Source organism: Macaca thibetana, chromosome 18 (assembly GCF_024542745.1).
Source record: "Macaca thibetana thibetana isolate TM-01 chromosome 18, ASM2454274v1, whole genome shotgun sequence".
Classification (NCBI taxonomy): domain Eukaryota; kingdom Metazoa; phylum Chordata; class Mammalia; order Primates; family Cercopithecidae; genus Macaca; species Macaca thibetana.
Genome location: NC_065595.1, coordinates 45,610,579 through 45,625,163, shown reverse-complemented (window position 1 = coordinate 45,625,163; position 14,585 = coordinate 45,610,579). Strand labels below are relative to the sequence as shown.

Sequence of the window (14,585 nt, the reverse complement as noted above, 5' to 3'; positions counted from 1 at the left end):
GTGGACAAGGAAATATAAGCGCATTGGCAGGAAGGACACACACAGCCAGGAGGACTCTGCTCTGAGTGATGATGGCACCTGTAAGCACAATCCCCTTCCAACCTAGCAGTCCTCTACCACATCTGGGTACAGTGAGACTCACTCCGGTACTGTTCTTGTTTCTTCCCAGGAGCGGCCTATTGCCAGTTCATGGACATGCTCTTCCCTGGCTGCATTAGTTTGAAGAAAGTAAAATTTCAAGCAAAGCTGGAACATGAGTATATTCACAATTTTAAACTTCTGCAAGCATCATTTAAGCGAATGAACGTTGATAAGGTAGGAGACTTGTACCTCCATAAAATGTGTTGTTGTTTCTTAAAATTGTTTTTGTACATAGATGCAAAAGTCCAGGAGCATACCGATGGGATATATCTTGATATCTCAACCGTAGGCGGGGGTCTGTACCTAGCATAAAGCATCACCCTAAGTTCTTGTATTTTTATGAGGTTTTCATTTCAGATTTTCTAAACTTGTAGCCAGGAAACTAAAAACTAACAGGGCTCACAAATGTTAAAGTGTTATTAGTTATATTTAGCATTGCAGATGAGAAACTTTTATGTTCGCCAGATGCCACTGTGGTTCTTTGTATTTTGTTCCTTCAGAGAAACATCGTGTCATGGCAGAAACAGCATGGGTTTGAATCCCGGCTTCATGACTTGAGCAAGTTATTTAAATTCTGAGTCTCAGTTTACCCATCTGTACAATGGGACTAAAAACCCCTTATTCATGGTTATGAAGTTGACATGAGAGACAGTGTCCAGTATAGTGTGTGCGCTCAGATTCTCAATGTCCATAATTTGCCTTTTTTTCTCCCATGAATTATTATACTTTTGTCCTGGAGTGGTACAAATGGCCTGGAGTACTTTTTCTCTCAGTAAGGGATTATTGCTAAAACTCAGCCTCTTTCTGCATGTTTACTGCTATTTAAATACATACTCAAACGATGTTCCTTATTTAGGAGATATCTCTGAGCATGAATGAGCTTGGAAAGAAATGAATTTTGAATAAGGGGAAAGAGATAAACCAGCAGGGGAGAAATGGAAAACTGTTCTTTGCATAAACAGGGGTAATGAATAGGCTACGGAAATGAAAAATAAAATACCAGATTATAAAAATAGAGATTAAAGGGAAGTTTGATAAACTATGTATTTTGTAAGCTAAGGCAATTAATATCTTCTTAATGACATTCTTATCAATATAGTAAGAAAATCCTGACTTCTCATTTTCTTGGAATTTTTATTTCAAAACATACATTCTCTTTAACATTGTAGCCCTTTGGATTATTTCCAACTTTATGTCCTTTGTCATGGTTAATTTCCAATTAGCTCTTTCCATACGTATTTAAAACTAGGGATGTATAGGTTCTCCTTACTTTTATAATACCTCTTGTGTCTTTTTTATTCATTTCTCTATACATGCTTCTAGATTAGAAAGAAAAGAAACACCTTTTCATATGTTTATTGATGGAACTTGTTATACCTCAAATTAGTGGGTTCCATATCGCTCTAGAAGTATGTACACACAGAATGGATGAGCAGTTGTTAAGAATGTTGAAGAAAAAAATTATTGCAGTGGAAGGAGACTGGCCATGACGGCCTTTGTTAGCCTCTCTAGCTTTAGTATGCAGTGATTTGATCCAAAAGTCCTGTGAGAAACAGCATTAAGTACCCTCATTCATGTGTGTCATAGCCTGATGGCATGATGGAAAGTTCTGTGCTTTTGCTTGCCACCTCGGGTTTTGAACTTTTGCCCCTGAAGCTTACATGTTGATAGGGAATGCAAAATTAGGTCAACAGAAGTAAATGCCTTCTTTTCACAGCTAATATACCACCAGTGTCTAAAACTATTTTTAAATTTTCTTGTCTGGCAATAGACAAAATATAGTATTTGTTAGTTAAAAGCTTTTTATGCTCTAAAAAGTTGATTTCTAACAATCAATATCAGCATAAACAAAAATTTTAAACTCAGAAGACATAAAAGTGATTAAATAATACAATTAAAAGTCAGTTAAGGCTGAGAGCAGTGGCTCACACCTATAATCCCAACACTCTGGGAGGCCGAGGTGGGAGGATCACTTGAGGCCAGGAGTTCTAGACCAGCCTGGTCAACATTGCAAGACCCCATCTCTACGAATTTTTTTTTTAATTGCCAGGTGCAGTGGCACATACCTGTAGACTCAGCTACTCAGGAGGCTGAGGCAGGAGGATCTCTTGAACGTACGAGTTAGAGGCTGCAGTGAGGTATGATCGCACCACTGCACTCTAGCCTGGGCAGCAGAGTGAGACTCTGTCTCTGAAATAAAAAAATAAAAATTTTAAAGCAAATGAGTGCACATGTGGCAGGAATTCCTCCTTGTAAGCAGACTTCACTGAAGTTTGGGGGAAGTGAGAGAAGAGCAACATATCACCACCAAAGTCTAATTACCGGAAGAATGTTCATGAAAAATATGGTCTCTTCCAAAAGATTGCTTCTCTTTCTTTTGCTCTGTACTTGGTTTAGTTTCTATTTTAGCTACATAAAAAACATTTTTGCAAAATTTATTGCTAATTATTTAGTTTAATGCATGCTTCAGTTGCTTTTTTCTTCCCAGTTTTCATTGATATGTAAGGTCTTTCTACATTTTCTAAAGCTAATTATTTAGTTTAATGCATGCTTCAGTTGCTTTTTTCTTCCAAGTTTTCGTTGATAGGTAAGGTCTTTCTAAGTTTTCTAATGTACATTTTAAGATGTCAATGATACATAGCTCCCATAGTGGCAAGGTCTTATTCAAAGTTTAATTTCTATAGCTTCCATTCATATTATCGCACAGCAAAGCTGTGAGCTGTGTGCTTGTCTGAATCACATGCTCACACACTCACACACACAATCTCACACTCTAGCTTTGTAACTGTCTCATGATTCACATTCAGCTAGTATTCCCACCCGAAAATGTAAAAGGTAAGAATTCAGTGATAATATAATTCACTTAGCTAGATACCTTTCCATTTTCTTTAAAAAAAATAGCGAATTACACCAGTCAGAATGGCCATTACTAAAAAGTCAAAAAACAGATGCTGGTGAGGTTGTAGAGAAAAGGAAATGCTTATACACCATTGGTAGGAGTGTAAATTAGTTCATTGTGGAAAGCAATGTGGCGATTCCTCAAAGAGCTAAAAACAACTACCATTTGACCCAGCAATCCCATTATTGGGTATATACCCAAAGGAATAGAAATTGTTCTACCATAAAGGCATATGCATGTGAGTGTTCACTGCAGCACTATTCACAATAACAAAGACGCGGAATCAACCTAAATGCCCATCACTGACAGATTGGATAAATAAAATGTGACACATATACACCATGGAATACTATGAAGACATAAAAAGTATCTGTTTTTATTGATTTAAATCTTATTCATCTGCACTCTCTAGTAACTATAATCTTTGTATGAGTTTATCTCAACACAACTGGGCTACATATTGCAAAGAAATTTAAAAAGTTTATCGGCCAGGCACAGTGGCTCACGCCTGTAATCCCAGCACTTTGGGAGGCCGAGGCGGGTGGATCACCTGAGGTCAGGGGTTCAAGTCCAGCCTGGCCAACATGTGACACCCCGTCTCTACTAATAAACAAAAATTAATCCCAGCTACTCGGGAGGCTAAAGCAGGAGAATTGCTTGAACCCAGGAGGTGGAGATTGCAGTGAGCTGAGATCACACCATTGCAGTCCATCCTAGGCGACAAGAGTGAAACTCCATCTCAAAAATAAATAAAATAAAAAGATAAAAAGCGTATCAGTCTTGAAATAGCACAACATCCCAGGCTTCTGTTTTTCCGGAGAGATGCTTTGATGATAAATGTATTATGAGTGGGACCAGCCCCTCTTGACAACTGAGAATATTCCTTTTGTCTGGCTTGTTCAGAAGTACTAAATATTCCAAGAAAACCAACAGTGATGTTTTGGTTTAGTTCTTTTTTTTTAGTTTTTAATTTTTGTGTGTACATAGTAGGTGTATAGATTTATGGGGTACCTGAGGCATTTTGCATGCAATGTAAAAGAAGCACGTCATGGAGAATCGGTTATCCATTCCCTCAAGCATTTATCCTTTGAGTTACAAACAATCCAAGTACACTCTTTAAGTTATTTTAAAATGTACAATTAAGTTGTTATTGCCTATAGTCACCCTGCTGTGCTATCAAATAGGTTTTATTCATTCTTTCTAACTTTTTTGTACCCAATCACCATCCCCAACTCCCCCTTTCCAGCCACTGGTAACCATCCTACTCTCCATGCCTATGAATTCACTTGTTTTGATTTTTAGATCCCACAAATTAGCGAAAACATGTGATGTTTGTATTTCTGTGCCTGGCTTATTTCATTTAGCATAATGATCTCCAGTTCCATCCATGTTGTTGCAGATTACTGAGTCTCATTCTTTTTATGGCTGAATAGTACGCCATTGTGTATATGTACCACATTTTCTTTATCCATTCATCTGTTGATGGACACTTAGGTTGCTTCCAAATCTTAGCTATTATAAACAGTGCTGCCATAAACTTACAAGCGCACGTATCTTTTTGAGATACTGTTTTCCTTTCTTTTGGGTATATACCCGAACATGAGATTTGTAACTCACATAGTGATTTTTTATTGCAGGTAATTCCAGTGGAGAAGCTAGTGAAAGGACGTTTCCAGGACAACCTGGATTTTATTCAATGGTTTAAGAAATTCTATGATGCTAACTACGATGGGAAGGAGTATGATCCTGTAGAGGCACGACAAGGGCAAGATGCAATTCCTCCGCCTGACCCTGGCGAACAGATCTTCAACCTGCCAAAAAAATCTCACCATGCAAACTCCCCCACAGCAGGTATTGTCACCATGAGATTGCAGGAGTTGCTTTTATCTTAGAGAATGGCTCAGACCCTTCTGTGCTTTACCATGTGTTTCTGATTGATTCTTCCCAGCCGTCAATATTTTAATGCCTTTGGATGGTTTCTACTGTTGTCTGTTTCACCACATTTATCTTCCTGTGACCCATTTGTCATTAGTCTAACCATCTTCATTTAAACTATTAAAAAGGCAGAGCTATTTGCATTATATCACTGAAGGTGGTAGTGAAAATAATACTCCCAGGATAGATTTCTTTTTCCTTTTAGTTTTTCAAGAAATTTCAAGTAGCCTGTTTAGATTTTGACTGAAGTATTTTTACTGCTTAATTGCTGACAGTACAGAGCAGAATATGAACTGAACTATGTTGTTAAATATAGATCATCATCTCTAACCCTTCATGAACTGTACATCCTATCTCCTCTGTAGGCAGTGGCAATTTTTATGTAGTAACATTCAGCAATACCCTATTTATCCAGCTTTGTCCAAAAGTGAAGTCGTTGAGGAAAAATACCTGGAACACTAAAACTTTAAAAACTTCTGTGGACAAAAAAAAAAAAAAAAAACTTTCTAAAATATATTATAAACATCCTTGCCATAAATAGCAGGCTTTACCAAGCAGAATGTGTTCTTATAAAATTGGGTCATTATTATAAACACGAGTTGGGTACTGCACAATTAAACATTAAATCATCCAAAATCATGTTTCCATCTCAGTTGTGGAACCCAGTGTTCCAACTTGTTAAATCAGTAACCTTAATTTTGTAAATAAAACAGATTTCTTATTTATGCCCAAACTGCAATCAGAATGGAGTACAAATGGTTAACAGGACCACATAGGTGATAATAGCTTTGAAATCACAGTTTTGCTCACTGTTAAGCAGCATTTTTATCATCTTATTTCTGGATTTATGGCTGTATTCCAGCTGGACTGAAACCATTGGAAAACTGACATGACTTTTTGAAATGTTTTTAATATTTTAAAAATATTTTTAAGGATAACAGATGAATACTTATACTCACTAGTATGAATTAGATGAATTCTTCATCTGCATTAAAATAGTACTAACAACTCTAGAAGAGTTGTTAGGAGGCAAAATAGACTGGATGTTGGTAATGGCTGAATACTGGGATAAAAGAGAAGGAGATGTTAAACATGGCGTCTTACACAACTGGAAGGATTTGGAATTTTATTCAAGAAGTGCTGAAAGAGAACCAGATTTGGGAAGAAATCTTGAGTTTGTTTTGAACATACTAAGTTTGAGATTCATTTGTGACATCTAAGAGAAGATCAACATAGGCAATTTTTGTGTTGGGGGTGGTGCACATGTGTGTCTGGAGCTCAAAGGAGTTATAAGCTAAAGAGAAACATTTGCGATTCTTCCATATATTGATGTAATGGATGCTGGAAGCGAATACTGAGTGATAAAGGGTAGAGTGCCTTAAGAAACTTGGGCATTTACTGATTGAGTAGAAGAGGAAGGGCTTGCATAGGAAGCAGGGAAGGTGCCAGAAAGAATGAAGGAAACTAGGAAGTGATGTGTCAGGGAAGCAGAAGGTAGGGAGCATAATGGTCAACAATGTCAACATCTGTTGAGAAGTCAAGTTAAATGAGGCCTGAAAGAGTTTATTAGATTTCTCAATTTGAATGATTTCTCCATTCAGTAGAATGGTAGAGCCAGGAATGGCTTGAAGACAAAGTTGGAGGAAGGAAATTGAGACAGTGGAAAGATCTGACTTTGGAGCCATAATGGGTGAGCCTATATAGAATAAAGAAAACTAAACACAGATCTTTGGAAATATATACACTTAAGGGGGAGGAGGAAGAAGAGGAAGCTGCAAAAAAGATGAACATCAGGAAGAAAACCAGGAGAGCTCAGCATCAGAGAACAAAAACAGTAGGAAATTTGTAGACAGAGGGGTCAACAACAGTGCCAAATATTAATTGTGGCGATATCAAATAGGATGAAGCCTGAAAAATAGGCCAAAGTCTGACTCCTAGGAGGTGATTAATAGTCCCTCAGAGAATTGGTCCATTAAAATACTGAGGGCATAGGCCTAGATTGTAGCAATTTAACAAGGGCTTGTGGAATTGGAGACAGTAAGAGTATATTCAACCTTTAACAAATGTGTCAGGAAAAAAAATGGGGGAAAATAAACACATTTGGTTTGTGTAGGGAAAAGAGTGATACCAGCTTCAGGAAATAAGATTGGAAGGAAAATGGTATTCTTTTTCAACTGTTCTTGTTTGCTTTTAGGATAAGGCAATATAAACAGGTTTGTAAGATGGGAGACATGTCTGTGGAGAAGGAATCATTGAAAATAGGAAAAAGAGGGGAAACTGGAGTATGACGCTAAAGCCGAAGGGAAAAGATGAGATGTCAAGGGCATAGATAGAGGGTTAGAAAAGAAAAGAGAGGATATTTATTTTCTTGGAGCCAAAGTGATAGGAGAGGCTGTAAAAATTAAGCCACAAAGATTTTGGGAAGCAAACCTTGATGGCAGTTCAGATTGGCCTTCAAGTTTTGTCAGCAGTTTTCATCAGTCTAGGAGCTGGAGTGGAGGAAAGGGGGATGCTGTGCCCTCTCCAGAGTCTGGGATTCAGGAAGCATGTGGGGTGGGAGGAAATAAAGGTAAGAAAATCAAGGGTGTCTGATATTTCTCATCTTAATGTCATTCTCTACAGTTGTGAGTGATGAATAGCTTGGACTCAAAACTCAACTGCCATTTTTTCAAGTTTTCTGTGGTGAGATTGGACAGACCTCAGAATATTTTCTTCCACAATCATAACCTGTCCTTAATTTTTTACCCATTGGCACCAATACTCCTCCACACCCAGACAGCCTGTTACTGTGCTGCCTTGGCCTCATTTTCTAGAAATTCCCTCATCTGTCTTTCACAAAAGCCACAGAGAAACGTGTGCCATTTTGATAGAATGTCCATGAACCTGAAAGAGAAATATATATTTTCTACAGCTTAACCTCTTGGGTGATAATGCTCAGGAAACCCATTAAAGTCAACAGATAATAAATTTTATTTTTAATGTTCTCGAAGGCAGTAATTTCCTGACACCATGTTCCTGATACCTTGACCATGTTTACATTATTGGCATTAATCAGGGAGAAATGATATTAGAAGTCAAACAGCCATTCCCTTTTTAATAAAATATGCTCTCGTTTTTGGGCATCGTGGGGTAGTAAGACTATACTGGGGATATATCACATATAGAGTGTTGTTATTAAAAGCCATGATAGGAGAAAGGCTCCTATAAATGCATTAAGACCTCATTTTTTCTAGAAGTCATATATCCAGTTATTGGGAATACAGCCGAGATAATGTAAGCCAAAATGTCTTCTAAGAGTCAGAATAAGTGTTGTAAAATCTGTGCTGTAAAATGTGTGCACTTCAATCTTCATTCATTAGTTTCTGAGGTACTTACTCAGGGTGTGTTTGCTCTTTCTTAATTTAGGCATAATTGTAATGAAGATGGGGATGTGGTTTCTTAGCACATAGCTCATTAGGGCAAGGAATATACAGGTATCAATAGAAAGTACAAACCTCAGTTAAAAAAAAAAAATACTTAGCAAAACCTTACTAAAGAGCCTCGTAGTATCCTGGGATCTGTATTACAAGATCAAATCGTTCCATTGCCTCTCAGTAGTCTTTAGTATATGTATGACACCAGCAGGCAGTGATCAATACTCTCATAGGTCCCTTACACTTCTTAGAATTGTCATAATTCTCTGAATATTGACCCTGATTTATTTCCCTCATGAACTCTATTTTTACATTATCCAAACTGGCGCCCCCGCTTCTGGTAGTCACTCAAAGCCATTCTCTTTATACACAGTCTGCTTTTGTTCATCTGAAATTTAGAGCAAATGAACGGTGATGGTCAGCAGTCTGGAAAATTCACGTATCTGTATCACATTTATCTCACAGTGTTGCCAGGTCACTAATATATAGCAGTAATTTTGTTCCCACCTCTAAGCCTTGGTCATTTCTTAATTATCTGCATTAGTGTACATAAGCAGTGGCTGGTATAATTGAAAACAGGTGATGGTCCTTAATTTTTTTTAATTTGAGTTTGGAATACTTGATTTTTTTTTTTAGTGGATTTATCTCTCCCCCAAAATTTCCTCAGGCCAATATTAAAATTAGCTTGCGTGTCCTAACTATTATATAGTAAGAGCAGTAAGTGGCAGCTCCCAAACATTTTGTATGACAGAGGGACCAGATTAGAGTGGAAAAAGTGATCCTGGAGTAGATTGTCACCATTATGATAATTAAGAAAGGACTTAGTCTACATTAGCAAGAAAAAAAAATGTGCTTTTACATCGTACAGACTACTTATATAAGCATGCAGCAGAGATTGCTATGTATAAAATAGATATATTCTAAATACTTAGTGCATCTTGTTTTTGTAGGAACATGCTAGATTTTTCAACCATTGTGATACAGAGAAAAGCTTTTCTTTATGATTCAGAGAAGCCTTAGAATAGTTTGGCTGTGGCTTCTCTGTGCGTTGTTGGGGACTTTACTGTAACAAGCTTACTGCATAAGCAGAGGCTGTCACCTAAGGGCAAATGGCTGCTTGGTAGGTTTTATTGTCTACATTCTGAGGAGTTGCATCTTGAATTGGTTTTAATATACCAACCAGGGACATGTATTAAAATACACATTTTCATAATGATAGATATGTAAGTACATGCATCATTGTGACTCATGATGTTTGTAAATTTATTGCTATGAGCCATATCTGCAACTCAAGATAACTGTTGGTGCGGATTGGTTTTTATGTGTGAACACTTACTAAACATAAAAGGAAATTCAAAGTTATGTAGTTACTATAGCAACGACAGCTTAGACACATTGCAGATTCACATACATTCATGTATTTAAATCAAACGCCCATATATAAATATAGTGTGATAGATTTAGAGTTGCTATGGAAATTGAGTTTGAGCTTTCTGCTTTCCTTAGGGACTTCAGTGTTTCAGCCTTAAAATCAGATTAATAGGAATGCTAGAAAAGTGGTTCCAAAAGGAAGCAACCTAAGTAGAATAGAATAAAGTATCTGAACAATCGTAATTAAATCCCTAAATGTAGATTTGAATAAATCCTAAAGTGTTTTTCAAGAACATTGTTGACTATTTGAATATTCTCACAATTACCCTTAATGTTGAGTTTTCTAAGGCTGTTTGTATGACTGTAAAATGTAATCATGTTTATTCATTTATTTATTTAGCAATGTATGAGCATTTGTTGAGCACCTGTCATCTAAGTACTCATCACCTCTCACCTTCTTTTGGGAAATAAGAATTGCTTTACTTTGTTGGGGTTTTTGTTTGTTTGTTTTGCTTTTTAAGAGAGGCAGTAAAAATAGCGGTAAGAGGTGGTTTTTATCCTTGTCCTGATCTTGGCTTTATGGCCCAGAATATAGTCTTTTTTGGTCAGTGACCACATGCACTTGAAAAGAATGTGTATTCTGCAGTAGTTGGTTTGATAGTGTTTTAGAAATATTAATTAGATCAAGGTGTTTGATAGTATTAGTCAGATCTCCTATGTGTGTTTTTTCCTTACCTCATAAGTTACACTGTCAGAGTAAACAGATCTGTGTTTTATGGATTTTTTTGTTGTCCTGTTCTAACATTTGCTGCAGTCTGTTGAATTTTCATGCATTGATCATGGAATTGTCCATTTTTCCCTTTAATTCTCTCCATTTTTGTTTCTTGTATTTTAGTACTCTATTACTAGATGTATACATATTTGTGAGTGTTAAGTCATCCTGTTAAATTGACCTTTTTTGTCTTTTTTTCTTCTAAAAAAATGGGATACATGTGCAGAATGTACAGGTTTGTTACATAGGTATATGTGTGCCATGATGGTTTGCTGCACCTATTGACCAGTCCTCTAAGTTCCCTTCCCTCACCCACAACACCCAAACAGGCTCTAGTGTGTGATATTCCCCTCCCTCTGTCCATGTGTTCTCATTGTTCAACTTCCACTTATGAGTGAGAACATGCAGTGGTTGGTTTTCTGTTCCTGTGTTAGTTTGCTGAGGAAGATGGCTTCCAGCTTCATCCACATCCCTGCAAAGGACATGATCTCATTCCTTTTTATGGCTGCGTAGTGTACCATGGTATATATGTACCACCTTTTTTTTTATCTAGTCTGTCATTGATGGACATTTGGGTTAGTTCCATGTCTTTGCTATTGTAAATAGTGCTGCAATAAACACACGTATGCATGTGTTTTTATAGTAGAATGATTTATATTCCTTTAGGTATATACTCAGTAATGGTATTGCTGGGTCCAATGGTATTTCTGGTTCTAGATCCTTCAGGAATCACCATAGTGTCCTCCACAATGGTTGAACTAATTTTCATTTCCACAAACAGTGTAAAAACATTCCTGTTTCTCCACAGCCTTGCCAGCATCTATTGTTTCCTGATTTTTTAATAATCACCATTCTGACTGGTGTGAGATGGCATCTCATTGTGGTTTTGATTTGCATTTCTCTAATGATAGTGATGTTGAGCTTTTTTTTTTTTTCATATGTTTGTTGGCTGCATAAATGTCTTATTTTGAGAAGTGTCTGTTCATATTCTTTGCCCACTTTTTGATGGTTTTTTTTTCTTGTAAATATGTTTAAGTTCCTTGTAAGTTCTGAATATGAGACCTTTGTCAGATGGGTAGATTGCATAAATGTTCTCCCATTCTGTAGGTTGCCTGTTCACTCTGATGATAGATTCTTTTGCTCTGAAGAAGCTCTTTAGTTTAATTGGATCCCATTTGTCAATTTTGGCTTTTGTTGCAATTGCTTTTGGCATTTTTGTCATGTAGTCTTTGCCCATGCCTGTGTCCTGAATGGTATTGCCTAGGTTTTCTTTTAGGGTTTTTATGGTTTTGGGTTTTACATTTAAGTCTTTAATCCATCTTGAGTTAATTTTTGTATAAGGTGTAAGGAAGGGGTTCAGTTTCAGTTTTCTGCATATGGCTAGCCAGTTTTCCCAGTACCATTTACTGAATAGGAGATCCTTTCCCCATTGCCTGTTTTTGTCAGGTTTGTCAAAGATCAGATGATTGTAGTTGTGTGGTGTTATTTCTGAGGTCTGCTCCATTGGTCTATATGTCTGTTTTGTTACCAGTACCATGTTGTTTTGGTTACTGTAGCCTTGTAGTATAGTTTGAAGTCAGGTAGTGTGATGCCTCCAGCATTGTTCTTTTTGCTTAGAACTGTCTTGGCTATACAGGGTCTTCTTTGATTCCATATGAAATTTAAAATAGTTTTTTTTCTAATTCTGTGAAGAATGGCAGTGGTAGTTTGATAGAAATAGCTTTGAATCTATAAATTACTTTGAGCAGTATGGCCTTTTTATTGTGTGAAGTGTTCCTCTTTATCTTTGATAATATTCTGTGTCTTGAAATCTATTTTATCTGACATTAATCTAGCTACTCTAGCTTTTTTAAGCTTACTATTGCATGGCATAATCTTTCTCCATGATAATTTAAATTTCTACCTGTCTTTGTCTTTATATTTAAAGTGCGACAGCATGTAATCAGGTCTGCTTTTTTATTCATTCTGATAATCTCTACTTTTTAATTGGAGTGTCCAGTCCATTTACATTTCATATAATCATGTAATTATTGATTTGGTTGGATTTAGATCTACCACATTGTTTTCTGTTTGTCCCCTCTGTTTCTTGTTTTGTTGTTTCTCCCTTCCTGTCATCTTCTGGATTTTTAAAATATTTTTTAGGATTCTATTTTAATTTACTTACCATCTTTCAGACTACACCTCTTTGCACTTATTTTTTAGGTGTTGCTCTAAGGATTACATATATATTCTTGTTTTTTCACACTATCCTTAAAATTAATACTGTATACCTTTATGTAAAATGTGGAAACCTTGCAACCACCCCCCCATTGTTCTTTGTTATAGTTGTCATATGTATTACATTTATATACATTATGAACCTCACAAGATAATGTTACAACTTTTGCTTTAAACCTACACTATCTAATACACGTTGGCTTTTGAACACTTGAAATGTGCTTGTTCATCATTAAAATGTGCTGTGTGTATAAAATGCATGCTGAATTTAGAAGACTCAGTGTGAGAAACAGAATGTAAAACATCTAATAATTTTTATATTGATTACATGTAGAAATTATATTTCATATATGTTGTATATATTTTGCATATGTTAAAATCATTGGAGTTTTTTTACCTTTTTGATGTGGCTACTAGAAAATTTATGTGGTTCACATATTTCTATTAGACAGTTATGCTTTAAACAGTCATATCTGTTGTAAAGAAATTATGGGAAAAGTTGTTTGTTTCATATTTTTACTATTTTCAATGTTCTTCATTTCTGAACACCCAAGTTCCCTACCCGCTTTGTTTCTCTTTAGCCTGAAGGCCTTTTGTTGGGATTTCTTATATTGCAGGTCCAGTGGCAAAAATTATTTTAGATTTTTCTTTTTCTGACAAAAAAAAATGTCTTTTTTTTAACCTTCATTCTTAAAGAATATTTTCACTTGATAAAGGATTCAAGCTGGGTTTTGTTTTTCCTTTTGTTTTATTTTTTGCCTGTAAGCACTTTAAAGATGTTATTCCACTGCATGTGGCCTCCAAAGATAAGAAGTGCATACTCATTCTACCCTGTATGCAATACATAGTTTTTCTCTAAGTGCAGTCAAAATTTTCTCCTTATCTTTGGTTTTCAGTAGTGTGACTATGATGTGCCTAATTATGGTTCTCTTTGAATTTATCTTGTTTTGGAGTTCATTATGCTTCCTGAATCTGTGAGTTTATGTCTTTGGGAAGATTCCAAGCATTATTTTTTCAAATTTTTTTTCAGCTCCATTCTTTCTCCTATCCTTCTGGGACTTCATTTATCCATATGTTAGAGCTTTTGAAATTATACCACAAGTCCCTGAGGCACAGTTGATTTTCTTCCCAGTACTTATTTTCTCTCTTCTTTAGATTAGATGGTTTATGTTGATGTAAATTCAAGTTTACCCTCTCTTTCCTCTGTCATCTTCATTCTACTGTTGTAGAAGTCTTCATTTTTAAATTTCAGCTATTGTATTTTTCTGTTTACTTTTTTTTCTTTCTCTGCTGAGTTAGCCTATCTTTTCATTCATTAGGAGCCTATTTCCTTTACTTGACTAAGCAGGCTTATGGTAGCTGCTTTGAAAGTTTTTGTCTGCTAATTCCATTATTCTGGCCATCTCACAATTGACATCTGTTGATTTTATTTTTCTTTGAGAATATATCACATTTTCCTGGCCCTTTATATGTCAAATAATTTTGGGTTATGTCTTAGTTATTGTGAATTTTAATGCTCTGAAGACTGGATTTTGTTATATTGCTGCAAAGAAGGTTGATGTTTGTGAGTTAATAGGCACTTAACTCAATTAGAGTCCAAGGGAAAAATACTCAGAAAGTTAACTCCCATTCAAGGGGATCTAACCTTAGCCTCAAGCCTGTGCCTTTATGTAAGACTTCCTTTTCCTTGTTACTGCAAAGATGCACTAAATCTTCATTTACCTTTTTGAGAAACTCCTTAATTTAACCACAAATGTTGGTCTTTCCCTAAAACCATTATTTACTCTAAGAAATTAACTCTAGGACAGTCTATGATGCCATTTGACTTCCCAGAGCC

The 14,585-nt window shown here is 36.1% G+C and overlaps 1 protein-coding gene across 4 annotated transcripts in view; it reads left to right on the top strand.

Moving 5' to 3' along the window:
- MAPRE2 (microtubule associated protein RP/EB family member 2) overlaps nucleotides 1-14,585 on the top strand; it is a 165,653-nt gene that overhangs the window by 118,444 nt on the left and 32,624 nt on the right. For all 4 annotated transcript variants that reach the window (XM_050767299.1, XM_050767298.1, XM_050767297.1 and 1 more), the window contains 2 exons: nucleotides 170-315; nucleotides 4,678-4,891. In XM_050767299.1, the coding sequence (XP_050623256.1) occupies nucleotides 170-315; nucleotides 4,678-4,891 (360 nt within the window). The remainder of the gene's footprint in view (nucleotides 1-169; nucleotides 316-4,677; nucleotides 4,892-14,585) is intronic.